We start from the raw sequence: 27,897 nt of genomic DNA, 5'->3' as shown, positions 1-27,897 counted from the left end.
TTGAACTCCTGGACTCAAGCAATCTGCCCATTTCAGCCTCCCAAAGTGCTGGGATTACAGATGTGAGCAACTGTGCCCAGCCACATACCAGACTCTTGTAGGATTTTTAATATGAATTTTTGTCTTGAGGGGCAAAGGAAATTTAAGACTATCATTCCTAGATTTCCTACTTGTTAAAAGTTTGAGAATCACTATTCTAGCAGAATTATATGCAATGAGCACTATGAAGAAGTTGTGACAATTTAAAAATTAATTTTGATTTATAATCTCGGTGTGTACAGATCAATAGTACACACTGAGCAGCTCATGTTTTAACACACTAGAAGGCAGAAAGGGAGTTGTTATGTGTTTTCCAAAATCAAATCATGAAGAACAAACGTTACTTTAAAATTAAGAATTCAAAATTTGGTGTATGTATCACTTTACTTTTTTTTTCCACCTCACAAAATCTTTTCTTTTTCCTTTTTTTTTTTTTTTTAAGTTCCAGGGTACATATGCAGGATGTGCAGGTTTGTTACATAGGTGAACATGTGCCACGGTGGTTTGCTACACCTATCAACCCATCATCTAGGTATTAAGTCCAGTATGCATTAGCCATTTTTCCTAATGCTCTCCCTCCCTCTTCCCCACTCTACTTTCTATTTGAAGATACAGAGTTTCAAGTAGTTCTAAGATGCATAAATGAGTTACCTATGCAACATTTTCTAACTCCTACCTCAAAAAAACAGATTATTCTAAAGTATTTGTTACACCTTTACAGTATGTTTGAAATATTTCATAATAAATATAACTGCATGAGGTTAAAGGATTTCATACGATCTGATGTTTTAAAATAGGCATTTCAAAAGGAGGTCCTTTTGCTTAGAGCTCCAAACTCACTGGACATTTACAACTTAGAGTATGGTTAAAGTATGCAGACTAAAATGCTTGTTTCCATTAATATACACTTACTTAAGAAAACCAGTCAACTTTTTCTTTAGATATGTGGATGTGATTTGACTACAATGAAGAAAAGTATTTCAAGAAATACTAAATTTGTTCTTTGAATAAGGAAGTGCTAAACAGCTATTACTTTTCTACAGAAACAAAATTTAGTAAATCAATTTTTCTCATTGCATTATAATTGGGCTAAAAATTAATCAACTAAATATGGCTCATTTAAAATTTGCCCAGGTTTTTCTTTCTTTCTTATAGAGGTAGGGGAATATTTAAATGTTTACTTGAATATGCATATGTTCAGCAAATGCTAAAAATTTTATTTGAGTGACATGAACAAATGACTGCCTGTTGGAAGATGCATTAAACAAAAGTGAGCCTATAGTTTGGTGTTTGCACCTGTCTGAACCATTCAGGAATAAATCTGGCTGAGACTTCTAGTGAGTTTAATTCATGTCTACCCAGAACAGCAGATGCTTGGAGATATGGCTTTAATGTTTCTTTTGTCCAAGTTTGAATTCACTTTGATCAAAGCTAAAAAAACTTCTATGGTAGCACAGAGTTGTTTTAACATTTTTAAAATTAACCTAGGCTTTTCTTCTCAAATGAAAAATTTTAGCCCATTCATAATGTTCTCTTTTGAAAATAAACATTTCATTCTTCTAGGAAAATAAATTGGAAATAGGTTTTAAAAAGCCCATACTATACAAGCTAGTCATTTCATGTACACGAAAGAGTCTAAGGTAATAATTTGAAAATGTTGTTAAATATTTATGTGAGAAATATGCTTTGTATGTTCATAGGATGCAATATTTTGCAGACTCTAAAGTCACGCTTTAGTGAATATCTGAAGACTAGGAAAACGTTCATGGTATATGTTGCAGAAAAGCACTGAATAATTAACCATAAAGTGTGGTCCTAATTTTGGAAAATAAAAATCCACATGTGCACATCTGAAACAAAATACATCAAAATAATGGGTTGTATTATTTCTGCTACCAAACTTTCTATACTTTTCAGATTTTCCATGAGGATGTATTTTCATTTAGGTCAAGAAAAATGTACTTTTACTTACTATGATAATGACTATATACTACCTCTTTTAGAATTGCTGACACAAACCACAGCCAAACTGAATAAACTTTGGTCTCAAACATACTTTATCTATTCTACATTATTTACCTGTAGCATATATCACGAGCTAGGAAAAATAAATTGTTGCCTACTTCCCCTTCAAAAGTGTTTATGTCTTAACTCTTAGATTGATTCCAGGTCACTTGGGAATGATTTCAACGTAGTGTATGTACGTACGTACGTGTGTTTAAGGGCTGGTAATGTCTCCCTTTAGAATAATGTTTTTAAAACTTTCTCTCTCTCTCTCTCTCTCTCTCTCTCACACACACACAAACACACACACACACACACACTTATTCTGCCTAAGTTACACTTCTCTTTCATCTACGTAAGAATAAAGATACTTGTGCTTCTAAGTAAAAAGCATTACCTATGACATAAGGTTCTCAGATAACTGACATGGCAGGTTCATTCATTAAGGGAAATTCCTCCCTTCCATTATACATGGTAGTGGCAAAAGCTTTAGCCAGCAGATGGTTATGGTTCTCTTGATCGTAAAGAAATGTTCCCTAGTTTCAATGAGGTCTATAAGGAAAATAGACCAGAAGATCCAAGTTTTGATACTAGAAATAATGCATGTAACATTTAAAGAAGTCTCTTGAGGGTAGGGGCCAAGACATCTAAAAATTTAAATGAGAACCCACAGGGTTGGGCCTATAGTAGAAACTGAAGAAATACTTAAAGAATGAATTACATTTCTATTAAGCAATTCTATTTTTCCATTGTCTTGAAGTTCAAAGTGTTGTGTTGGTGTGGCAGAAGCCTTTGATATCAAAAGAATTGTGGAAATGATTATGCTCCCCTGATATTTTATAAATATTTCGCTCCTTTTACATGGATATTTACAATATTAATTGGCACAAGTAGGCATTATCTTGTGGGTACATGCTACTGTACAGCATTTTTGACCAAGCAACCATGTCCTAATCATGTTGTGTTCCCTGGCTCCTAATTCAGTGGTGTTTACCTCATGAACCAAAGAATGCCCCAAATGAATAGTATACCTTAGTAATCCTTTCAGCTCAAGGCTTACAGTGTCATTCTTTCAAATATGATCTTATAATTTGCAAAGTTCATTTATAAGAAATTTATATATTAAAATATTCCTAAGAACAATTACAGTAGGTAATTTCACAGTAGGTATTCAGGGTCTTAGAATAAAGTGGGACCTTGAAAAATCAGTAACTTAAATTTTAGCTGAGTATTCTCAAGCTACTTTTATTAACTATATGTTTAGAATGAGAGGTATACGTGGCAGAATATTAACTAGTCAAGTTGTGACAATTTGGCGAAGACTCTACCTCAGACTGTATGTCTGAAACAAATATTTAAGTATTTAAGTAGTAACCTTGAATACTGTTTCCAAAAGCTTAACAAGGTGGTTTTATTTCCTACAATGAGAATGTTTTCCATCAATAAAAAAGTTAATCCACATCTTGTACACAGAATACATTCACTTTGAACTCCACCAGTGGATAGGACAAAGCAATGTCCTTTAATAAATCCAACTACTTCCAAGTATAAAATACAAATTTGTAAAAATTTTTAGAATTGAGATTATACATATAAGGAGACAGAAGAAGTAACATCCTGTGAATACATGCAGTATTTTAACCAAATACTGGTCATCAGATACATGATGATCACATGGAGAGTTGAGAGGCTTAAAGAAGAGACAATAATTTATGATTAAACATTAAGGTTGGCTGGGTGTGGTGGCTCATGCCTATAATCCCAGCACTTTGGGAGGCTGAGGTGGGCGCATCACGAGATCAGGAGTTCGAGACCAGTTTGGCCAACATAGTGAAACCCCGTCTCTACTAGAAATACAAAAAATTAGCCGGGTGTGGTGGCAGGCGCCTGTAATCCCAGCTACTCGGGAGGCCGAGGCAGGAGAATCACTTGAACCTGGGAGGCAGAGGTTGCAGTGAGCCAAGATCATGCTACTGCACTCCAGCCTGGCTGACAGTGCCAGACTCCGTCTCAAAAAAAAAAAAAAAAAAAAAAAAAAAAAGAATTAAGGTTGACAGATTTGCCAGCCTGCTTCTGAGCTTTCTATCTCCAATAGCTGGTAAGTGGTAACATAGTTATTCTTTGTAGACTTGCCAGATCAGAATTATATTTTTGTAGCTCAGAAGATTCAAAGTTCCTGTTTCCTACCAAATAGAAAATTCTGGACCATACTACATATTTATAAACTTTCATACTACATAATCAATGTTTTTTAGGGTATAGGATGCCAAAACCATTTAACCTCAAAATCCTCTTGTCTATACATATTTACTTAACAATATGCATATTGTTAGCAAATACAGATGTGAGAGAAAGGTAGTATTCTTGAGAAAACTGCATGCCAGGAAGTGCTAGCTTTTAACCTTTGTGTTTTTAACCAAGTAACAGATATTGTTTAAGAAAGTATATCTGAATATACTGTGATGTAAATTTTCAATGAAATAACTTCAGCCTTGAGACTCAATAAGATACCAAAGTTTAAAAATCCCAAGTATGGAACAAAACACCAAATTTTAAAATATCACTTTTAACATTTCCTTTTACTTTTCTGAAGAAACATTTAAGATGCACTGTTATAATAAGGTAAACATTGAAACTGAATATATTTGAATTCAAAACTACAGATTTTAATTACTTTTTACTTAAATATTTTAAGCAATTAACAATTTAACCACAGCTTCTTATCAGTCTAGTATTTAGTAATTCTATTTTTATATCAAAGAAGTATATATTTTTGGTCCATTTTTGAATAATTAGTAAATCAGTGGAGTTTGCTTATATTCAATAACCTTGATTGTGAACAATATAAGCAACTCTAATGGACTATTTAGAAAATGGTAATGTTCTGATTAGAAAATACCATTATCAACAATGCTATTTGTTGAATGCAATTGATAATTACTTTCAGCAATCAACTAAATACCAGATTGACTACAAGAAAGAGAATAAAGGACACCAACTCACCATTAAACAATATTTACTCTTTTCTATGACCTGACACAATGTTAGCAACAGCGATAATATTTATATAAAAGAGAGTGGGCATGGGCTATGTGTTTCACATCTCTATGTTCCTAAGGTCAGTGGATGATTCATTAACGAGTTTGTCACCTTTATGAATTCTTTATGTTTGACTTAAGAAATGGATACTCATTTTGTTTGGGAGTTGAGGTAAAAGGTGGGGGGGATCAAATAGATTACCTGAAATAAACATAAACTCACATTCTTTTTCTCCCTTATCCCCAAAAGTGTGTTAAATATAATTCATTGTGGAGAAAAGAAATTGTTAAGTGTGAATCAATTTTATAAAGTCAACTGTAATATGGTGATAATGAAAGATGGTAGTCTGTAAGCAGAGTTCTGGCCACTGTTTTGGATATTTAAAAGGTCTATGCAGAAGCTTTGTGATGAATAAAGGAGATTAGGCTTTAAAAAAGTTAACTGCAACAATTTTACCTTAAATTTTTATGATATGGCTCCCTGCATTTGAGAAAGGCTTTAGATAGTGATAACTGAAAGAGTAACTGATGGTCCTTTCCATCCTAAGCATGGAGGAAGAGTTCTTTTGTATGCTGACTATTTGTAGTCTGTTACTATTTCTGACCCTGACTCTTGAATTCATTGCCTTTGCTAAGAAAGAATCACCCAAGAGTTTAAATTACACTTCCGCTAGACATCTTAAAGAACATATTATACTCATTACACATTCAGTTTTGTTAAGGATAGAATCCTTAACTATAACAATGAAGGATATAAAACAACTTTTGGTATAATCAAGGATATAATACAACTCAAAAATTGTCGATCATAATCTTCTTAGCTGTTACCCATTGTACGATGTCATATTTACATATGAACGACTTCAACAGCTCAGTAATCTATGGATTTGTAGTACTGTGATTCTCTTGAAAGCCAGAGCTTATATAATACAAAATAATAAAATTATGGGTTTTACAAAATAATATTCTCTGGCTCAAATATTCTTTTTTTTTTTTTTTTTTTTTGAGATAGTGTTTCGCTCTTGTTGCCCAGGCTGGAATGCAATGGTGCAATCTCGACTCACTACAACCTCTGCCTCCTGGGTTCAAGTGATTCTCCTGCCTCAGCCTCTCAAGTAGTTGGGAGTTTGTGTCACCACGCCTAGCTAATTTTGTATTTTTTTTTTCTTTTTTAGTAAAGATGGGGTTTCACCATGTTGGTCAGGCTGGTCTCGAACTATGGACCTCAGGTGATCCACCCACCTCAGCCTCCCAAAGTGCTGGGATTATAAGTGTGAGCCATCATGCCTGGCCTCTGGCTTTCCAAAGAGAGAATCACAATAATACAAAAATTTAAACTTGTTAAAATAACACTGTCCATATCCCAACAGCTCCTAAACAAGTTAACTAAAATGGCACAACAAATTTGCCTGAGTTCCTGTATGCCTTAATAAATAATCTTCAGAAAAAAAGTTATTATTTTATCTTTCTATATTAATCATTTCATTTCCCACTGTTCATTATCTTTTTAATTATTAATGTTATTTTGCTTTAAATCAGTACTAACACACTTAAGTCAATCATTTATTTAAACAACAACATTGGCTAGGCACAGTGGTACATGCCTGTAATCCCAGCATTTTGGGAGGCTGAGGCAGGCAGATCACTTAAGCTCAAGAGTTTGAGACCAGTCTGGGTAACATGGTGAAAACTTGTCTCTACAAAAAAAATTAGCAGGGTGTGGTGGCTCCCTCCTGTGGTCCCAGCTACTTGTGAGGCTGAGGCAGAAGGATGAGCCTGGGAGGCTGCGTGAGCCCCTGTACTCTAGCCTGGGCAACAGAGTGAGACCCTGTCTCAAACAAACAAACGAACAAACACACACAAAACACCCCCCACAGATATTGTTTGAAAAATATGTGCAATAAACTGTGATTTTTAAACCTTTTAAAAAAAATGCTCTCCAAATTGCAAACCTAGAAAATTTAAGGGATCAAAATAAACTAGACATGAATTCAAAATTCAAACTGGCAAAAAACACTTGGGCTAAAAAGTATTACAAATTTCCCCTCTTAGGGATACAACTAGACTATGTCAATATGTTTGTAACAATGGCCAAAGTTAGAATTAAGAAAAAAAACCCAAAAACCCACTACTCAAAAATAAATCATAGTGAAACTAATTTCTGGATGCCTTCTTCCTAGGGCATCACATTAATTCACTGGGAACCTTCATAAGGCAATGAATGGCACTTGCTTACCTGAGGTGTTAAACTATCAGCTCCCTGTACTATTTTTAGTTTTGACAGAAAGAGGAGTCCCTTCACAAACAAGGTTAGCTCTGTAACAAAGCGAGCAAAGAAAACAGTGCACTTGGCAACGTCCAACAACTTCGAAGAGAGAGCACAACTCTCCAACTTTGTTGTGCTCTCATAGACACATTCCCCACTCACATGGAAAATGCTGTTTTAAAAACTTCCCCTTTTCAATGAACTGTCATGCTATAAAATATTACCTGCTCCTATTTGCAATTTTAAGGGGAGCTATAAAATATTCCCTGATCCCATTTGAAATTATGTGAGCATAATTCTCACATAAGTTTCACCGAGATGGTAGTTGTCACCTGCAAAGCCCTTGCAGGGGCAAAGGCCAACTCTGCACACAGGAAGCCATGGCGGACACCCAAAGTCCGGCCAAGTGGAGAGCAGCACGCACCTCGGGAGTGTGAGGGAGGGAGGCTACTAGGACTTCTTTCCACCTCCTGTTCCCAAATCCTCCTCCCCGCACCTGGGGCCCTCAACTCTTGTCTACCTCACGTCCTCAACCCTCCTCCCCCGACCTCACGCCCCCAAACCCTCCCCCCCGCACTGCACACCATCAACTCTCCTCTGTCCGCCTCACACCCTCAACCCTCCTATCCCTACACCTCATGCCCCCAAACCCTCCTTCCTCTGCCTCACACCCCCCAACCCTCCCCCCACTACCTCTCACTCTCACCCTCAACGCTCTTCCCCCTACCTCACGCTCTCAACCCTCCTCCCACATCACGCTCTCAAAACCTCCCCACCAACTCACGCCCTCAACCCTCCTCCCCCACCCTCTTCCCACATCTCACGCCCCCAAATCCTCCTCAGCCCCTAAATCCTCCTTGTCCACCTCACACCCTCAACCCTCCTACACCCTCCCGACACTCCCAAACCATCCCCAACCAACTCATGCCCTTAACCCTCCTCCCTGCATTTCAAGCTCTCAACCCTCCCCTGCACCTCACACTCCCAAACCCTCCCCACCAACTCACTCCCTCAACCCTCCTCCTTGCACTTCAAGCTCTCAACCCTCCCCCGCACCTCGTGCTCCCAAACCCTCCCCCACCTCACACCCTCAACCCTCCTCCCCCTACCTCACCTCACGCCTTCAACTCTCTCCCTCACCTCATGCTCCCAAACCGTCTCCCCACTTCATGCCCTCAACCCTCCTCCCCCTACCTCGCGCTCCAAAACCCTCCTCCCCCGACCTCATGCCCTCAACCCTCCCCCACATCTCATGCTCCCAAATCCTCCTCCCACCTCACACCCTCAACCCTCCTCCCCCTACCTCATGCCTTCAACTATCCCCCACACCTCAGGCTCCCAAACCCTTCCCCCACCTCACGACCCAAATCCTCCTTCGTCCATCTCACGCCCTCAACCCTCCCCTCTCCACCTTACTCCCCCAAACCCTCCTCCCCCCACCTCACGCTTTCAACCCTCCTCTCCCCACCTCACGCTTTCAAACCCTCCCCCACCTCACGTGCTCAACCATTCTCCCCCCACCTCAAGCTTTCAACCCTCCTCCCCCCATCTCACGCTTTCAAACCCTTCCCCCGCCTCACGCGCTCAACCCTCCTCCCCGCACCTCATGCTCCCAAACCCTTCCCTCACCTCACACCCTCAACCCTCCTCCCACACCTCACGCCCTCAAGCTCCTCCCCCCCACCTCATGCTGTCAACTCTCCTCCCCCCACCTCACGTCCCCAAAATTCCCTCTGCCCACCTCACGCGTCCAAACCCTCCTCTCTTCACCTCATGCGCCCAAATCCTTCTCTTCCCTCTCTCACACACCCCTAACTCCTCCTCTCCCTTCCCTCCCAGGGCTCTATATCCTCGTCTCCTTCAAACCGCCTCCAGAGTTACCCCGAATTCTCTCTCGTCCTCTAAAACTCGCTCTTTTCCCTTAAAATAGGTCCCCTCAAAATTCCTTAATTCCCGCGCGACCGCGGACTCCTGGCTCCCATAACTCACGAGAAGAAGGGGTCATCCTCAAAACTGCTGCTCAGCATCCTGAACATTCTGGCTCTGTCTTGGGCGGCGGCAGCCGCGGACAGATTGGAAAACCGATGTTAACTGGCCGCGGCCGCGACCGGAGCCTGCCTCCAGCACTGACGACGCCTCACTCGCTGCGCAGGCGGTGCCCGCCGGGAAAGGAGGTGCGTGACGCCGAGGTGCTTTCCCATTGGACATTGCTCTGTGACGTCACCAGGACGAGGCGGAGAGCAATGCGCGGCTGCCCTGGCAACCACAATCAACACAGTGGAGGCGAGAAGTTTGGCCTTGCGCCGGCCGGGCAGCTTTTCACCAAGGCTCCCGTGGGATGGGATAGCTTGTTCTCTGGGCTGCAGGAACCAAAACATTAGACCACCCTTTCTGTGACCTTGGGCATGCCGCCCTCGGTTCCGAGCCACAAGTCTTTTTTTCGGGGAAAATGAAAAGGGGTCAAGATTTGGACCAGATGACACCCAATGTCCCATTCAACGGTCGCATTCTGTCATCCACAGGAATTAGTCCTGTATCCGAAACATTCTCTGGTAGTCAAAAGCTGTGAACAAATAATGAGAAAAAAAATGTGCAAAACGTTTTTTAGTACAGTTAGCAAATAGTTCTTGAAGGAAATGGGATGAAGCCTATTAGATTTCAACAAACTTTTTTACCTCTTGTGAGTTTGAAACTCAAAGCAATAATGTTTCCCAAAGTGGGAAACGCTTAAGTAATATGTAGACGTAGTATTAAAAAAAAAACGAGAAAGCTGCTCTCTTTTCGGTTGTCTTTCTGTGTCTCTCTTTCAAAGATCAAGTCTCACTTTGATTCTGATATGTTTTTAACACTTCTCCAGCATTTCTTAACAGCAGGATTTAGGCACAGGCCTGCAGCAAGCAGCCGTATCCAACTAAAATTCCACTACCATGTATTTTTGTTTGCATTACATTTAGCAGGGAGCTTTCCATTTACGGCAAGGAAACCGATTTTAAATTTAAAGCAGTGCTATACATTAAGAGCTAGATTTTGCATTTTTAAGTGAAAAAGTAAGCTATCGAATAGAACAGGTGGGATTTGGATATGGTGGGGCAGGGGGTTAGGCAGAGCAGGGGAGGGGAACATCATGATAGTGGTACTCAAATTACTACGTTTTAGAAAACACTATCACGGGGACTTTCGGGAGCCTGGAGACAGATGGAGGAGAAGACAGAAGAGAGATTAAGTAAGGAGAAGAACCGTAAGAGTTTAAGAAAAGAGAAAATACATCTTGCATGTCCACCCTTAATTCAGTGGGCTCCCCAGCTTCTCTACAGGGCTGTCTTGCAGAGATAAAGGGGCATCCATAGCTCAGCAGGGCCCCCTGGGATCAGGCCAGAGGGGTGGCACTTTGCCAGCATGAAGAAGTGTGCAGGGCCTGATTTGGAGGTGACAGGAGTAGTCAGGGGTTATTTTGAGAGCTGGAAATTTAATCCTTTGGACCTTTTACTCCCCACCCCCGCTTTTTAGCCAAGTTCTCTGCCAGCTTCCTTCCCCTGAGACTAGCAGCACGAGGTAGGGCAGACTTCACAGCCCAAGATGAGATGGCACAGCCCATCCAGGGAAGAGGATATTTTCTTTTCCTCTGGACTCAGAATAAAGCTCTGAGAGCATAGATACACAATTTCTAAAATTTCTAAATAAATTTCAAGGCAAACAAAATTGTTTTACAAGACCTTAAATTGTTTTCCTCTTTAAAATAGTACAAGCACAAGACGTGAAGGAGGCCATACTTAAAAAAACTTGAAATGGAGTAAGTTATGTGATAAAAGATAGTATTACAATAGTTCTGGATTAAGGCCAAGTAAATTTGTAATGTTACCCTCTAGTTTCTATGGGAATTTTTTTAGAATCATATTGTTACAAAAGCTTTAGTCCAGGCACAGATTAGTTAGGGAATTAGCTGAAGCCTGTGAAAGCAGTTTGGATCTAATGACAAATGCAAAAAAAATAGGAGGGCACAGGAGAGTTGGCACTGAAGAGACCTTGACATCATTTTCAGAACTGATGGGTAAGAGGTGGAAATGAAAGAAAGGGTGGGTCAGGAGAGAATGAATACTCCAGCATGGGAGGAATAGAGAAGCAGAACAGAACTGAGAGGAGAGGGTCCTGGACTTGGCTGTAAATATCATCATAATAGCTAATATTTATTGAATGTGTGCCAGGCACTGTTGTAGGCACTCCAAATCCATTACCTCATTGAATCCTCATTAACAGTTTTATGTAGTAGAGATGGCTTTTATCCCCATGTATAGATGATACATTCAAGACACAAAGAAGCTGAATAAATTGCCAGGGTTCACACAGCTAGTGATTGAACTGAGCTGGGTACCTGGAGCTTTCCTCGGTGAGTGCTGGGTATATGGTATGTGAGTCAGGAGTCATACTTAAAAGATGCAGGATGAAAGCTGGTAATCATTTTTCAAAATCACGCTGACAAGCTAAGCGGACCCAAACTAAAAAGTACAAAATTCAGTGGGAATATATTCAAATCACATAAATTCAATTCCACAAATATTTATTGAGTGACTACCCAATGTTGGGGACTGATCTACAATCTTAGGCATCATTGAACAAAATGGACAAAAATCTCCTTCTTGGAGTTTATGTTCTTGTAAGGACAGACTCAAAACAAACAAAATAGAAAATAGTATATTGTAAGGTGATAAGTGTTAGGCAGAAAAGCTGATCAGGGTAAGGAGTATGGAGAAGTGCAACTATAAATAGAAAGTTTTGTGTATGCCTTACTAAGGGGAATTTAAGCAAAGACCCATAAGAAGGAAGTGGATGTCTAGTGGAAAAGCATTCCAGACCAGTGAAATCCTAAAGTAGCATTTGAGCATTTGCCTGGTATATATAATGTACAGTTCTACTCATATGTCTTAAAACTCACCTTCCGGGTGAGGAATGAGATGAGCGAAGTAAATTGAAAAATTGCCTGATAGTATAATAGCTCTCATTTACACTTCATATGTTCCAAGCATTGCACTAAGTGCTTTACATATGTTTTCTCATTTAACCTTTATAGCCACCATGTCTAATATTATGTTTGTCCGTATATTACATATAAAAAAGCTGGAACCCAGAGAAATTTGATAATTGAATTTTGATAATTGATTTGAAAGTTGATAATTTGATTAAATTTTAATAATTAAAATTCGATGTCAATTCAAACCCAGATTTGTCTTACCTCAAAGCCTATATTCTCACTACCATCCATACTTTGCCTCCCTATTTTAAAAATTAACTATTTATGGAGCAAATATTTGCAGTAAACACTTTTACATATATAATCTGTAACTACACTGTTGCTTAGGTTTCATTTGGAAGGACACTGACTAAGGAAATACAGAGAAAAGCATGAAACCCAAGCCAAGTCTGCAACTCTATTAAAAACACCAAGACTTCAATATGTAAGTGATTTCATGTTTCTTTCATTGATTTATCAAATACTTATTAAGGACTAGTAATATCCCAGACATTATTCTAGACATTGAGGTTACAAAACTGCCTGGCCTTTTGGAACTTACATTCTAGTGGACAGCTCTTTCCCCAGCTAAGTTTACAAATACTGTTGTTACAGCACCTCAGAATTTTCATAATGTTTCTGAAGACATTATCTCATGTGCCCAAAAGAAAATAAACAGGCTCTTGAGTGCTGAACTTTTAACTTAATTATAGCTTTCCAGAGCCATGAGTATTAGGCCATTACAAACACCTTTACCACAATTAAGTTCAATGTGTCTAGGGTTTCCTTGTCCTAATCCCTTTGTCTTAAACAGTGCATAGAGGTCCTCTGAGAATGAGATGCCACAGCGAACTCACAAGGGGTTATGGGACAAATTTTGAGAGAAACTTGGCATGCGTTAGACATTGTGCAATGTGCTAGTTTAGGGCAGTTCGTGTATTTCAATATTAGATTGCACTACATTGTTTTAGATGATGTCATATCATTGGAAAGGTAGGTTTTTGAAAGTTACTATGATGAAAATGAAGTGCCTGTCAAAGTGTAACAGGAAAGATTGGCGGCAACATTCGGTCTGTTTCTAAGATTTGAAAAATTGTGCTGTGCTAGGCAGGCACCCATCTGTTAGTATGATTATTTAAGAGTTATACAAAAATATGTTTCTTTCAATTTATGTGCATTATTTTTTGAAGTTACTAAGTTTTTAGGTCGGAAATATGCTGTTTGTATCTAAATTATACAACAATGGACCTATTCAGTATTTCTTTAGACCTAGGGGGCACAATGAAAAAATTACTGAGGAACTAAGGGTTCATGAACTAAGATAGTTTGGGGACCTCTGTCTAACCCCACAATCTTTCTTTCAAATTAAAAAGAAATTTAAAATATCATGCATTCATTTTCTAAGAAATATATGTTTCATTTTATTTTTCATGTTTATTTTCTTTCCAGTCAGCTGACTTACCAGTCTTCTAATAGCTTTGCTTTATATCCTTTTGAGAGATGGGAAAATGGTGCATAGCAATTAAGTGACCTATAAGAGCATAGATCCCAAGGTCCTCAAACTCCCAATAGGGCTGCCTCTAGTCCATATGGCATCTTTGCTCAAATTAGAAAAAGTGCCTCCCTCTCATGATACTTCTATTAATGAGAAATTTGTCTTAATAAATATACAAGGCTGTAATGTATGTGATTTGACTGGTGCTCTCTTAGGTGTTGTATACACGTCCATGGCAGCACTGTTCCTAATCTTGAATTCTTTCCACTACATACATTTTAATTGAGTGCCAAGCTTCACCCCCAAACTCATGTGCAAGAAATGTAATTTTATTTTCCTGCAATCAACCTTAACTTACCTTCTGGGCTTACATTCCACTGGGAGTCATTCCCATTTCCTCTTCCAGGGAGACAATGCCAAGGTGTAGTTGGTTGCTAGCCATGCTGCATTCCTAAAGTCATCTTTATTGCCCTCACTGGGTAGGGCCAAGGGCACTAAACATCTCACTCACAGTCTGGCACAATGAATTGTCCTTCCCTAAATAGCAATCCTCTCCTTTTAAGAAATATACTCTCTAGAGCAAATGTTTCCTCCAGTGAAGCAAAAATTTAAAGAAGAATTGAGTTAACAAAGGAAAAAAGTGGCAGACTTTTAAAGTCGTATTTACTTTTGCAGCTTTTATCTGTAGATGTGTATGCCTATGACTAGTGGTTTATTTTGCACAAATTATAATTCAGGCATATTTTAGTTTGAAAACTATTGAGTAAATACCACTTTTGAGGGGGTTGGTAAAAAGAGATCGGCTTTAGTGAAAAGATGCTAGAGGCAAGAAGTTGGGGCTTTGGGCCCTGGAGTTGGGTCCTAGAATTCAGGTGGTAGTGAGGGAGTTGTAAGAATTCAGGCGGTATGAGGGTGTATGTAAGCAGAGGAATGATCTGTTTCAGTGATGGATGGGCAGAGTGGGTGAGGATGACAGAAAAATCTGGAGAGGAAGTCAAGATCTGCTACTGGGTCATGGCTGAGCCAAAGATTATACTGTTGTTTAATAAGCATAGGCAAAAGTTTTGGCCTTTCCCTCATTTCTTTGATGTGTATCTTTGAGGCTTGGATACTTAGGGATGTATTTCATAATCTTTAAAAAATAATCCTTTACTTTCTACCATAAAGACACATACACATGTATGTTCATTGCAGCCCTATTTACGGTAGCAAAAACATGGACTCAACCTAGACACCCATAAATGATGGACTAGATAAAGAAAATTTGGTACATATACACAATGGAATACTACACAGCCATAAAAAAGAATGAGATGGCGTCCTTTGCAGCAACATGAATCCAGCTGGAGGTCATTATCTTAAGGTCATTAATGCAGGAACAGAAAATCAAATACTGCATGTTCTCACTTACAAGTGGGAGCTAAACATGAAATACACGTGGACACAAAGAAGAGAACAATACACACTGGGGCCCACTTGAGGTTGGAAGGTAGGAGGAGGGTGAGGATTGAAAAACTACTCACTGGATACTATGCTTATTACCTGGGAGATAAAATAATTTGTACAACAAACCCCCGTGACACACAATTTATCCATGTAACAAACATGTACCCCATGAACATAAAATAAAATTTGAAAAGAATAAATAAAATAATGATTTAGGTAAGTGCTAATTTCTATTCAGTAATAGTTCCTGTTTAAAAAGTATCTACTGGGCTGCATGCGGTGGCTCACATCTGTAGTCCCAGCACTTTGGGAGGCCGAGTCAGGCAGATCACAAGGTCAGGAGTTTAAGACCTGCCTGACCAATAGGATGAAACCCTGTCTCTACTAAAAATACAAAAATTAGCCTAGTGTGGTAGCATGTGCCTGTAGTCCCAGCTACTTGGGAGGCTGAGGGAGAAGAATTGCTTGAACCCAGGAGGCAGAGGTTGCAGTGAGCTGAGATCATGCCACTGCACTCCAGCCTGGGTGACAGAGCAAGACTCCATCCCCCCGCCCCCCCCAAAAAAAGAAAAGAAAAGAAAAAGAAAAAAAAAGTATCCACCAAGAGTTTTGTAAACTTTTATCCCAACTAATTCTCTCAATAATGCTATGAGGGAGGCATTATTTATATTTCGCATGTGCCAACACAGAGGTTCAGGTGGGGGAAATGATTTTTAGCTTGCATGGTTCAACTATAAGTGGTCTTCTAGCTGGTGAGTGGTTTAATGTGAATTCTGATCCAGACCTGATGATTTTGAAGGCCGTTCCCTTCTCACTGCACCCATAGCCAACTCTCATGATGACAAAAAGGCCTTGATGCTGTGGAATTACATAAATGTGAAGCTGCTGGGAGTATCCAAACTTAGGTTGTTTGGTTTAAGTACATAAAGATGTTTTTCAATTTTCCTGAAAAACGAAACAACACTGAAACTGTCATTCAATGAATAAAACAAAGGTTGTTACTTTAAAGAGAAATAATTTGAATGGCAATGTAAAATACAAATATACCAATTATTTTGGTGACAAAACTCCAACTTTCCACACAGCCTGTAATGGATTCATGAGCAGTTGATGAATGAAAGTCCACATCCAAAGCTTGCTTAGTCTTTACAATTTACGCTTTAAATTGAGGTGTAACTTAAACATGATAAAGTCTACTACACTTCAATGTATAGCTCAATAGTTTTTTACATACGTGTAAACCTATGTAAACAACACCCAGTTGAAGATATAAAGTATTTCCAATACTCAAGAAAATTCCCTTATGTTCCTTTCCCATCCATGTCCCTCTAGGGTAACCAGTATTCTGAGATTTCTTTCTTTCACTTAACATTATGTCTGCAAAATTCGTCCTTGTCATTGTGTGTAGCAACAGTTTATTCTTTTTCTTTGTTGTATTGTAGTATATGAATTCGCCACAAGTAATTTACCCATCTACTGTTGATGGATTTTTGGATTGTTCTCTTTTTTTGGCTTAAAACACAAGGCTACTATGATCATGCTTGTGTTTTTCCTGATTAAGATTTAAAAATCAACTTAACATTCAGCTATTCTTGAATCTTATTGTCATTGAGATTCTGAAAGCTTTTTTCTACAGACAATTTTATAAGAAAGATTTTTGTGTTGAGTCAACACCTTGATAGTTGCTACTGTCTTAGAAACACTTCTTTTAAAAAATAAAAAAATCTTAGAATTATAGAGTCTAAAACAAGTTGAATAGTAGAAAGCACTCTTCAGAAAATACTGTTGAGGTCATCTGTTCTCAGGAACACTTTAATGTGGCTGTCTAGAGTGTTATTTTTAAATCCTTGATAAGATTTGAAGAGAGTTCACACTGTAGTTTGGAGGCCCCACTGCCAAGGCAATCAATTGAAGTCTGTTCAGAGGACAAGTAAATTATTTTGGAAAACATTAAGGACCTGGAATGACTTCGTCTCTTTGTCATATGCTTAGATGTCTTTACTATTTGAAATTGGAGGAATAATCACATAAGAATTGTTTTTAATTTCAAGAAGCTAGAAAGGACACAATAGTCATTATAAGGCCATGTGAGTTTTAATGCCATTTGTGGTATATATTCTGGGGTAACAAGGTAAAGGGGAGCTAGGGAATTGAAAATGAGTGGCTCCAAGCTATACCTGATTTCCTCCCAATTCATATCTCCCAAAGACCTAGAAATTCCCTTGGGAAACAGCCTCCAGGAAGGCTCACACTGCTGAATGGCACTGGCAGTCTGTTGGGAGAAATAAGACAGCCGAGGCCAGAGGTTGCCAGGCAGGGGGTAGGGGTGGGGGGTGGAGAATGCTGGGGTTTGCTGCAGGTTGTTAATAATAAAAGCTAAAACCTGTTTACTAGGCACATTAATTCACAACAGTTTTTTTTTTTTTTCTTCAACTCCTACTTTAAGTTCCAGGGTACATGTGCAGGATGTGCAGGTTTGTTAAATAGGTAAACGTGTGCCATGGTGGTCTGCTGCACAAATCAACCCATCACCTATCCTCAGCAAACTAACGCAGGAAAAGAAAACCAAACACCACATGTTCTCACTTGTAAGTGGGAGCTGAATAACAGGGACACAGGGAGGGGAGCAACACACACTGGGGCCTATTGGGGGTATAGGGGGAGGGAGAGCATCAAGATAAATAGCTAATGCACGCAGGGCTTAATACCTAGGTGATGGGTTGATTTGCATCCTTTTTAGCTTTTCTTCCTGATGCTCTCCCTCCCGTCGCAGCCTTCCACCAGCCCCATTGTGTGTTGTTGCCCCCAACGTGTCCATGTGTTCTTATCGTTCAGCTCCTGCTTATAAGTGAGAACATGTGTTGTCTGGTTTTCTGTTCCTGCAATTCACAACAGTTTTATTACTATTTTACATAAGTGAACACAGGTTTTAGAGAATTAACTAATTTGCCGAAGGCTGTATTGCCAGAAAGTGGAAGAACTGGGACTGGAACTCAGGCTGTCTGACTGTAGAATCTGGGCTCTTAATCACTGAGTATAACCTCAGCTGGGACACTCACTGGCTAACACACAGGAGACTAGCTGTCTCCTTCACCTCCAGTTGAGGGTAGGGCTTTACCTAGAGTTGGAGTCAAAAACACAACACCAATAGGGATCAGGCAAGTAAAAATGTGAGGCAAGTGAACTAGGTAAGATGATAAGGAGAATAAGAATTAATTATAATAATAATAATGCCGGGCATAGTGGCTCATACCTAATCCCAGCACTTTGGGAGGCCGAGGCGGGCAGATCACCTGAGGTTGGGAGTTTGAGACCGGCCTGACCAAAATGGAGAAACCCCGTCTCTACTGAAGATAAAAAAAATAATAATAAATAAAATAAAAAAAAAATTAACTGGACGTGGTGATGCAGGTCTGTAATCCCAGCTACTTGGGAGACTGAGGCAGGAGAATCGCTTGAACCTGGGAGGCAGAGGTTGCAGTGAGCCGAGATCGCGCCATTGCACTCCAGACTGGGCAACAAGAGTGAAACTCCATCTCAAAAAAAAAAAAAAAAAAAAAAAAGAGTTAATAATAATAAAAATAAAAACTAACATTTGTTGAGTTTCTACTGTGTGCCAGGCACTGCTCTAAGTGCTTTACAAATTTTAACTCTCTTAATCCCTCAAATGATATAATGAGATAAACACTATAAGGATGCCCATTGTATATAAGAGGATGATACAGGTCAGAGAAGAAAAACTGCTTGCTCAAGGTCAAACAGCCAGAGGACCCCCAGCTCTTATCACTGTGCTGTATATTCACAGGAACCTGGCATGGTGGGCACAGTCGGGCACTGAGGCAGCTTGCCTCCAGCAGGAGGAATACTGCTACTCAGCTCTAGATGATTGCCCTAAAGAAATTCATGCCCACTGGTAATATGGAATTGTTTATGAAATCTAATTTTTTAAAGTTAACAATTAATTAAAAACAAAATAGCAGGCCAAGCCAATCTTTGGGTGAACCTGGCCCATAGACTGCAAGCCTGTGATCTAGTTAGAGTGAGTTTTCATGGCATGAAAGAGAAACATGATCCTGGTAACATTCACATACTGCCTTTTGAGTGTAACTCAAAACTATGTTGATGGCAGGTCTTGTGTTGTGAGAGCTGAGAAGCAAAGCACCCTGACTCCTAGCAGTAGGTCTTTGTGAGTGGACACCAGTTACCAACCATATCAATGAAGGGTCATATTTTAAAATTCCAGGGCCATGAGAGAGTTGTTTTATTTCTGCAGGATATTTAGATTACAGATTAACTTTTTCATTTGGACCACAAAAGGTTAGCACAACTTTATCAGGTTCTGGGTATTACATTACCCTTTTAATTCTCGTTAGTCAGTCTTAAAATAGATTGACATCATTTTGGTCTCTGCTTTAAAGTGCCTGCCTTTCAATTTCTTATTTATGAAGATAGTCCTCCCTGTATAGCTTTGCAAAATTAGACTCTAATAATGTATATAATACAATATCAAAAGCCCATATTTCCATATAAAAACAGTCTATTAAACTAAAGGTGACTGCTTCCAAATTTTTTTCTCATAATATTAGTCATTTGTTTACTTGTTACTTGTTTTGTCACCTATTGTAGAGTCATAGGTGTTAAACAAAAAACTTACTAGGCAATATTTTTAGGAGAGTCTTTCTTTTACCTTATTTTCTCCCCTTCAAACCTTTATATTTATATTGAATATGTACTCTAGGTTCTCAGGAAAAAAAAAATGTTTAAGCATTTTATTAGTCTCTTAGGGTTGCCTTAAGAGAGTACCACAACCTGGTGGCTTAAAACAACACAAATTTATTCTTTCACAGTTCTGAAGGTTAAAAGTCTGAAATCAAGCTGTTGCAGGGCTGTGCTTCCTCTGGAAGCTCTAGGGAGGAATCCTTCCTTGCCTCTTCCTAGCTTCTCATGGTTGTTGATACTTGGCTTGCCTTGCATCACTCCAATCTCTTCCTCCGTCATTACATGGCCTTCTCCCCCCGTGTGTCTCTGAGTCCAGTTCTCCTTCTCCTTATAAAGACACCAGTCACTGGATTTAGGACCCACTCTGATACACTATGACCTCATCTTAAGTTGATTATATCTGCAAAGACATTATTTCCAAATAAGGTCATATTCACATTTTTCATGTGGATGTGCATTTTAAGGGAGGGTACTATTTAACCCAGTATGAGTATCTATTAGTAACTTGCACAAAAATAATCAGAATAGCTAGAGAACAAAATTATCAGTGTTAACTGTTATATAAGACTTGAAATATGACCCAACAATCAGCTGGCAAACTCGAAAGTATATGACTTTACAAAATTTTACAGTATGCATTGTGGAGATTAACCTCATTCCTTCTAACTTCTTACCTGTTTGTATTAGTCTGTTTTCACACTGCTATAAAGATCCTACCTGAGACTGGGTAATTTTTAAAGGAAAGAGGTTTAATTGACTCACAGTTCTGCATGACTGGGGAGGTCTCAGGAAACTTACAATCATGGTGGAAGGCAAAGGGGAAGCGAGGCATGTATTACACGGTGGCAGGCAAGAGAGAATGAGGGGGAAAGCGCCAGAGACTTATCAAACAACCAGATCTTGAGAGAACATACTCACTATCATGAGAACAGCATGGGGGAAACCACCCTCATGATCCAATCATCAGTTCCACAGATCTTTAGGGCAGGGGCAAAATGCCACCACTTTCTTTGCTAAAGCATAGCAAGAATGACCTTTACCCCAGTTCCCAATAAGTTCCTCATCTCCATCTGAGACCACCTCAGCCTAGACTTCATTGTCCATATCACTATCAGCATTTTGGTCAAAGCCATTCAACGAATCTCTAGGAAGCTCCAAACTTTCCCTCATCTTCCTGTCTTCTTCTGAGACCTCCAAATTGCTCCAACCTCTGCCAGTTACCAGTTCCAAAGTTGTCTCCATGTTCTTGGATATCTCATAAGAATGTGCCACTACTTGGTACCAATGTTCTGTATTAGTCTGTTTTCACACTACTATAAAGATACTACCGGAGGTTTCAGGAAACTTACGATCATGGTGGAAGGCCAAGGGGAAGGAGGGTATGTCTTACATGGTGGTGGGTGAGAGACAGAGAGAGAAGGGGGAAGCACCAGACACTTATCAAACAACCAGATCTTGTGTGAACTCACTCACTATCATGAGAACAGCATGGGGAATCTCCCCCCACGATCCAGTCACCTTCCATCAGGTCCCTCCCTTGACATGTGGGGATTACAACTCACATTACAATTGGAGGTGAGATTTGGGTAGGGACACAGCCAAACCCTATCACTATTCTACTTTCATTCTTTCTTTTGTCCCATTTTATCCACTGGCTTGCTGAAATTTCTGTTTCATCTGGTCATATTCTATGAATTTTGAGAAAACACCTGGAGGTTTTCTGAAACAAAGATTGGTAGGAATAAATAAATAATAAAATAACCACTGCTAATTTTATGGTAATGTTGAAATATTGGCCTGCTTCTGAGAGCAAATTTACTATGAGATGCTTGCTAACATGATAAAGTACCAGTGTAGATCTCAAAGTGAAGGCTGTAATTGCCCAGACCTTTTCACATTAGGTATCTGCATGAGTTATAACTCTTTTGTGAAGATAAAAAGAGTTCTGCAAGAAATTGCCCCAGTGCTGTAAGGACTGTCAGACAGGAGGGCATCTCAAATGAGATTAATGATGTTTGCCTTAATATAAGAAAATTTAGCATAATCAAGATTACAAATTCTGCAGAAACCTGCCAGCACTCATTTATTTTGAATAAATATTATTTTTAATTAAAGTCCTAAGGTAGGTTATTCCTGAAATAATGAGATGTACAGTGATTTCCTTTGGGAATTAATGTTCTTTCTTAATTTTCAGTCATTCTGATGATCACAGCTCATTCAGTCTTACTCATGGCAGTCAGCTTGGTAGGACACGCTGATTTCCAGCTAAAGGCACTAATAACCCTGTATTTGTTTTTCATGGCACTCTCATTTTCTAATTATATTTATCATTGAACCCAAACACTCTTTATAGGTATGTCCATCCATAGCAGTATATAGTGAGTATGATTCATAAAATTAGGAAATCACTCACAAAATAAAGCTTCATAAAATAAAAGGAACATAAAATCAGAAAATTATAGTATTGTTATTTTAACTATTTTAAAAATTGGTTCTGCTTCTTTGTGAGGCATTTTGCTAGGTGTTTTATGCACATCAACTCTAATCCACATGAGAACTCTGCATGACAGAAATTGCTATTCCTGTTTACTAGATCATGACATGGAGGTTCAGGAGGTAGCTTGCCAAAATTTAGCTCTATACCTCATGTTTGTAGCATCATGCTATGTAGCCTCTTTACTAATGGTAGTGATCACCCAGCTTTAAGAAGCTCTAAGAAGCTAGGTGATCACTACCATTAGTAGAGAGGCTACATAGCATATACATAGCATTTATATGAACATCAGTATTTATCAGTATGTGGTTCAACCAGATTTTCAGGGATTCAACAGAGTTGGTGTTTTGGTTACTGTTGTGTGTAACAAACTACCCCCGAAACTTTGTGGTATAAGAGAGCCATTTTATTATGCTCACAGATTCCGTGGGTTAGAAGTCTAGCTAGGGAAATGATGATGGCTTATCTCTAGAGCCTCAGTTGGGAAGACTCTATGGCTAGAGGGGTTTTCACTCACATGTCTGGTGGTTGATTCTGGTTATTCATTAGAAGCTCAGTTGGGACTGTTAGCTAGAACACTAAAATCCACGCTGTCTATAGTGCATGGGTTTTCTCAGGATGTGGCAGCCTCAGAGTAGGTGGTGATCTTATATGAAAGCTCAGGGCTCCAGGAGTGAGCATCTATATTAGTCCATTTTCACACTGCTTATAAAAACATACCCAAGACTGGGTAATTTATAAGAAAAGAGATTTAATTGACTCACAGTTCTCTCCATGGCTGGGGAGGGCTCACAATCATGGCAAAAGGCAAGAAGGAACAAGTCACACCTTACATGGCAGCAGGGAAGACAGTGTGTGCAGGGAAACTCCCCTTCTTAAAACCATCAGATCTTGTGAGGCTTACTCACTATCACAAGAACAGCACAGGAAAGACCTGCCCTCATGATTCAATTACCTCCCACTGGGTCCCTCCCATGACACGTGGGAATTGTGGGAGCTGCAATTCAAGCTGAGATTTGGGTGGGGACACAGCCAAATCATATCATTCTGCTCTGACCCTCCCAAATCTCATGTCCTTACATTTCAAACCCAATCATACCTTCCCAACAGTCTCCCAAAGTCTTAACTCATTTCAGCATTAACTCAAAGTCCATAGTCTAGCATTAACTCCAAAAGTCCACAGTCCAAAGTCTCATCTGAGACAAGGCAAGTCCCTTCCACCTATGAGCCTGTAAAGTCAGAAACAAGTTAGTTACTTCCTAGATACAATGGGGGTACAGGCACTGGATAAATACAGCCATTCCAAATGGGAGAAAGTGGCCAAAACAAAGGGGCTAAAGGTCCCATGCAAGTCCAAAATCCAGCAGGGCAGTCAAATCTTAAAGCTCCAAAATAATCTCCTTTGACTCCATGTCTCGCATCCAGGTTACACTGATGCAGGAGATGGGTTTCCATACCTTGGGCAGCTTTGCCCCTGTGGCTTTGCAGGATACAGCACCCTCCTGGCTCCTTTCATGGGCTGAGTGTCTGCTTTTCCAGGTGCACAGTGCAAGCTGTCATTGAATCTACCATTCTGGGAAATGGAGGATGGTGGCCCTCTTCTCAAAGCTCCACTAGGCAGTGCCCCAGTGGGGACTCTGTGTAGGGGCTCACATCTGACATTTCCCTTCTGCACTGCCCTAGCAGTGGTTCTCCATGAGGGCCCCACTCCTGCAGCAGACTTTTTCCTGGGCATCCAGGCATTTCTATACATTTTCTGAAATTTAGGTGGAGGTTCCCAAACCTTAATTCTTGACTTCTGTACACCCACACGTCCAAAACCACATGGAAGCTGCCAAGGCTTGGGGCTTGCACTCACTAAAGCCACAGGTCAAGCTGTACCTTGGCCCATTTTAGCTACAACTAGAGTGGCTGGATGCAGTGTATCAAGTTCCTAGGCTGCACAGAGCAGGGGAGCCCTGGGCCTCACCCACAAAAGCATTTTTTTCTCCTAGGTCTCTGGGCCTCTAATGGGAGGGGCTGCTGTAAAGGTCGCTGACATGTCCTGGAGACATCTCTCCCATTGTCTTGGTGATTAACATTTGGCTCCTTGTTACTTATGCAGATTTCTGCGGCTGGCTTGAATTTCCCCTCAGAAAATGGGTTTTTCTTTTCTATCACATTATCAGGCTGCACATTTTCTGAATTTTTTTGCTGTTTCCCTTTTAAAACTGAATGCTTTTAACAGCACCCAAGTCACGTCTTGAATGCTTTGCTGCTTAGAAATTTCTTCTGCCAGATACCCTAAATCATCTCCCTCAAGTTCAAAGTTCCACAAATCTCTAGGGCAGGGGCAAAATGCCACCAGTTTCTTTGCTAAAACATAGCAAGAGTCACCTTTACTTCAGTTCCCAACAAGTTCTTCATCTCCATCTGAGACCCCCTCAGCCTGGATTTCATTGTCCATATCATTATCAGCATTTTGGTCAAAAGCATTCAACAAGTCTCAGGAAGTTCCAAACTTTCCCATATCTTCCTGTTTTCGGAGCCCTCCAAACTGTTCCAACCTCTGCCTGTTACCCAGTTCCAAAGTCAATTCCACATTTTCGGGTATATTTACAGCACTGCCTCACTCTACTGGTACCAATTTACTCTATGAGTCTGTTTTCACACAGCCAAACCATATCAGCATCCCAAGAACTAGGCACAAACCTTTACTGAACTAGCTTTGGAAATTATGCTGTGTCACTTTGGATGTATTCTGTTGGCTACAACCAAGTTACTAAGATTGACACAGAGTCATGTAAGAGGACATAGATATTCACCTCTTAATGGGAGAAGCATCAAAAATTTGCAGACATGTTTTATAACACCATTACAGAGTATCAACTCTACTATATATTGTTACTTCTTCGTGCAGGGTTCTTTTTTTTTTTTTTTTTTTTTTGAGACGGAGTCTCGCTCTGTCGCCCAGGCTGGAGTGTAGTGGCCAGATCTCAGCTCACTGCAAGCTCCGCCTCCCGGGTTTACGCCATTCTCCCGCCTCAGCCTCCCGAGTAGCTGGGACTACAGGCGCCCGCCACCTCGCCCGGCTAAGTTTTTGTATTTTTTAGTAGAGATGGGGTTTCACCGTGTCAGCCAGGATGGTCTCGATCTCCTGACCTCGTGATCCGCCCGTCTCGGCCTCCCAAAGTGCTGGGATTACAGGCTTGAGCCACCGCGCCCGGCCCTTCGTGCAGGGTTCTTACCTAGTTCCCTTTTTTTTGGATCCACTTTCTCTCCAGCTGCTTCCTGATTACCTGTTTGATTCCCAGGAAAATAAGAAGCAAGGAGAAGCTCCAGCCAAATGCACCTCTATTACCAGCTGGAGCTTCTGCCACTAATTTCTAGCTGGTCTGCTGCCTTGATAGGTTGGCCAGAGAAGAATAGGAAACATCAGCAGACCCTTTTCAACCTTTTCTCTGGAGGACAGAGGGAGCCAGATTATACCTTTTGTTTCCCGTAGATCATTTCTCTTGGCTCTTCAGGACCAAGTGCAAGCTGAAAAAATTCGTATTTATTGCTTCACTCACAGGAGTTCATGCACCTGGTATCTAATCCTTTGTAAATTAAAAGATTTGTTGATAGGAAGCGTCTGCTGGTGGAGACTGAAATCATGGCTCAAAGAATGGTTGGTAAATACAGAATTAGAGTAGAATTAGCCATTTCCATGTGCTTCGAATATAAGATGAATGAAAGGCTTTTTTTTTCTTTAAAGGAGGAAATGTTTAGTTGAGTAAAGATGTAGAAATTAATTAGATTGGCAAGGAGGTGATCAGGCACCAGAATTAAATTGATGATTTGGTGCCTTCTTTCCCTTGAGTCCACTCCTTAAGAGGTCACACCATTATGACATAAAGTCAAGCTGAAACATTCATGCCAGATCTCTCTAAATGGGATACATTCAGTTTCAGAGAGGTACTCTTAACTGACTAGCATTGGCTTGGAATAGAGAGCTGAGGAGCAATGATAATTAGGAATTCTCAGGGACTATATGTACTCGTTCACTTCATGTTTGAAATGTTTCTACATAAAGCTATTCTTGCTATTACAATATAACTTTGTGAAAAGAGTGCTTGTCTACTAGCCTTAGAAGAGCTAGGAAAGGAATTATGCCATCTAGCAGTATTCCATGAGTTAATGGAAATTTGAATTGGTAGATGTGCTATATGGCCAGATTCTTTTCCAGGATTTAAATATTTTCTAAAGCTTCATAATTATCAGGGTATTTTCTGCTATGGATGAACTGAAATACTACCTTTCCAAATATCTCTTGCAACAGGAGAGCAGTCAGTTGACTCAGTTGTAGCCAATGAGGTATAAATTTTAATATATATATATCTTTGAATTTTAATTTCAGAATCTCCTTAAAGGGAGGCAGTGCATTCTTCACAGCTAGAGCTTCAGCAGCTATCTAGAACTATATGGTGGAAGCCACTTACTGAGACCTGTGAAACAAGAGCCCGGGTCCCTGACATATGAAGCCAGCATACCTACCTTAAAATGTCTTTCACTTGAGGGAAAAATACATCTTTCTTACGTAAGCCACTGTTCATTGTTTCTGTTGTGTTATCAAAACTAATTGATAGACTTACTCCTAAATGACACAATGCCTTTGAAGATAATTTTATCAGCTTTGGTCCCAGCAGGAAAAGATGACATACTCAAAACTTTAATGAAGTCATTATATACAGAGATGTGGGCAGGGTTAAAGGAACCAATTTGGGAGTAGTAGCTACAAGAAACTACTTCAGCACCTAGGTCTGAAGAGGTATAAGGAGGGAGCTGTTGATTCAACATGGTGAGAGCTGTATCCTTGAGAGAGAGGCTAGCCTACAAGGGTTAGAAAAGCAGCCACACCGGCCCAGTATGGTGGCACATGCCTATAATCCCAGCACTTTGGAAGGCTGAGGCAGGCGGATCATTTGAGGTCAGAAGATCGAGACCAGCCTGACTAATATGGTTAAACACCCTCTCTACTAAAAATACAAATATTAGCTGGGCATGGTGGTGCACACCTGTAGTCCCAGCCTCTCAGGGAGGCTAAGGCAGGAGAATCACTTGAATCCAGGAGGCAGAGGTCACAGTGAGCTGAGATTGTGCCACTGCACTCCAGCCTGGGGGACAGAATGAGACTCCATCTTAAAAAAAAAAGAAAAAAGAAAAAAGAAAAAAGAAAAAAGGCAGCAACACTGAAACATGGCCCCCAGGGGTACAGATACCCAGTTCTTTCTCCTCCTTCCTTTTAATTTCCTGACAGTCCCTCCCATTGGCCAAATGCAACCAGAAGCCAGAGGGCAAGGGAAACTGGATGATGCAGTCTGTGAAAGTCAGCCTCTTGGGACACTGCAGGGAAAGAGGAGTCCAGAGTGA

General features: G+C 40.1%; 1 protein-coding gene and 1 long non-coding RNA gene across 7 annotated transcripts in view; one reads left to right on the top strand and one right to left on the bottom strand.

Annotated features, from left to right (window-relative positions):
- The window catches only part of LOC105488552 (myeloid leukemia factor 1), a 36,717-nt gene extending 27,208 nt beyond the window's left edge, over positions 1-9,509 (bottom strand). The window contains exons 1-2 of one of the 3 annotated variants that reach the window (XM_071091154.1): positions 9,337-9,504; positions 7,318-7,397 (exon numbers count right to left, since the gene is read on the bottom strand). Coding sequence is in view for 2 of the 3 variants with exons in the window: in XM_071091155.1 (XP_070947256.1) it covers positions 9,337-9,383 (47 nt within the window). In the remaining variant the exon portion in view is untranslated. Of the gene's footprint in view, positions 1-7,317; positions 7,398-9,336 lie in introns of all 3 variants that reach the window. The other 2 variants (XM_071091155.1, XM_011752740.3) reach the window with 2 other exon arrangements.
- On the top strand, positions 9,409-27,020 carry LOC105488551 (uncharacterized). 4 transcript variants are annotated; one of them, XR_011619853.1, is made up of 4 exons: positions 9,537-9,899; positions 10,504-10,570; positions 12,701-12,797; positions 26,885-27,020. It is a non-coding gene; the product is annotated as an uncharacterized lncRNA (long non-coding RNA). The 4 variants fall into 4 exon arrangements; XR_011619852.1 differs by lacking the exons at positions 9,537-9,899; positions 10,504-10,570 and adding an exon at positions 9,409-9,521; XR_011619855.1 differs by lacking the exons at positions 9,537-9,899; positions 10,504-10,570 and adding an exon at positions 11,113-11,395.
- The last annotated feature ends 877 nt before the right edge of the window (positions 27,021-27,897 follow it).

Source organism: Macaca nemestrina, chromosome 2 (genome assembly GCF_043159975.1).
Source record: "Macaca nemestrina isolate mMacNem1 chromosome 2, mMacNem.hap1, whole genome shotgun sequence".
Lineage (NCBI taxonomy): Eukaryota > Metazoa > Chordata > Mammalia > Primates > Cercopithecidae > Macaca > Macaca nemestrina.
This window is presented reverse-complemented; position numbering and strand designations above follow the sequence as displayed.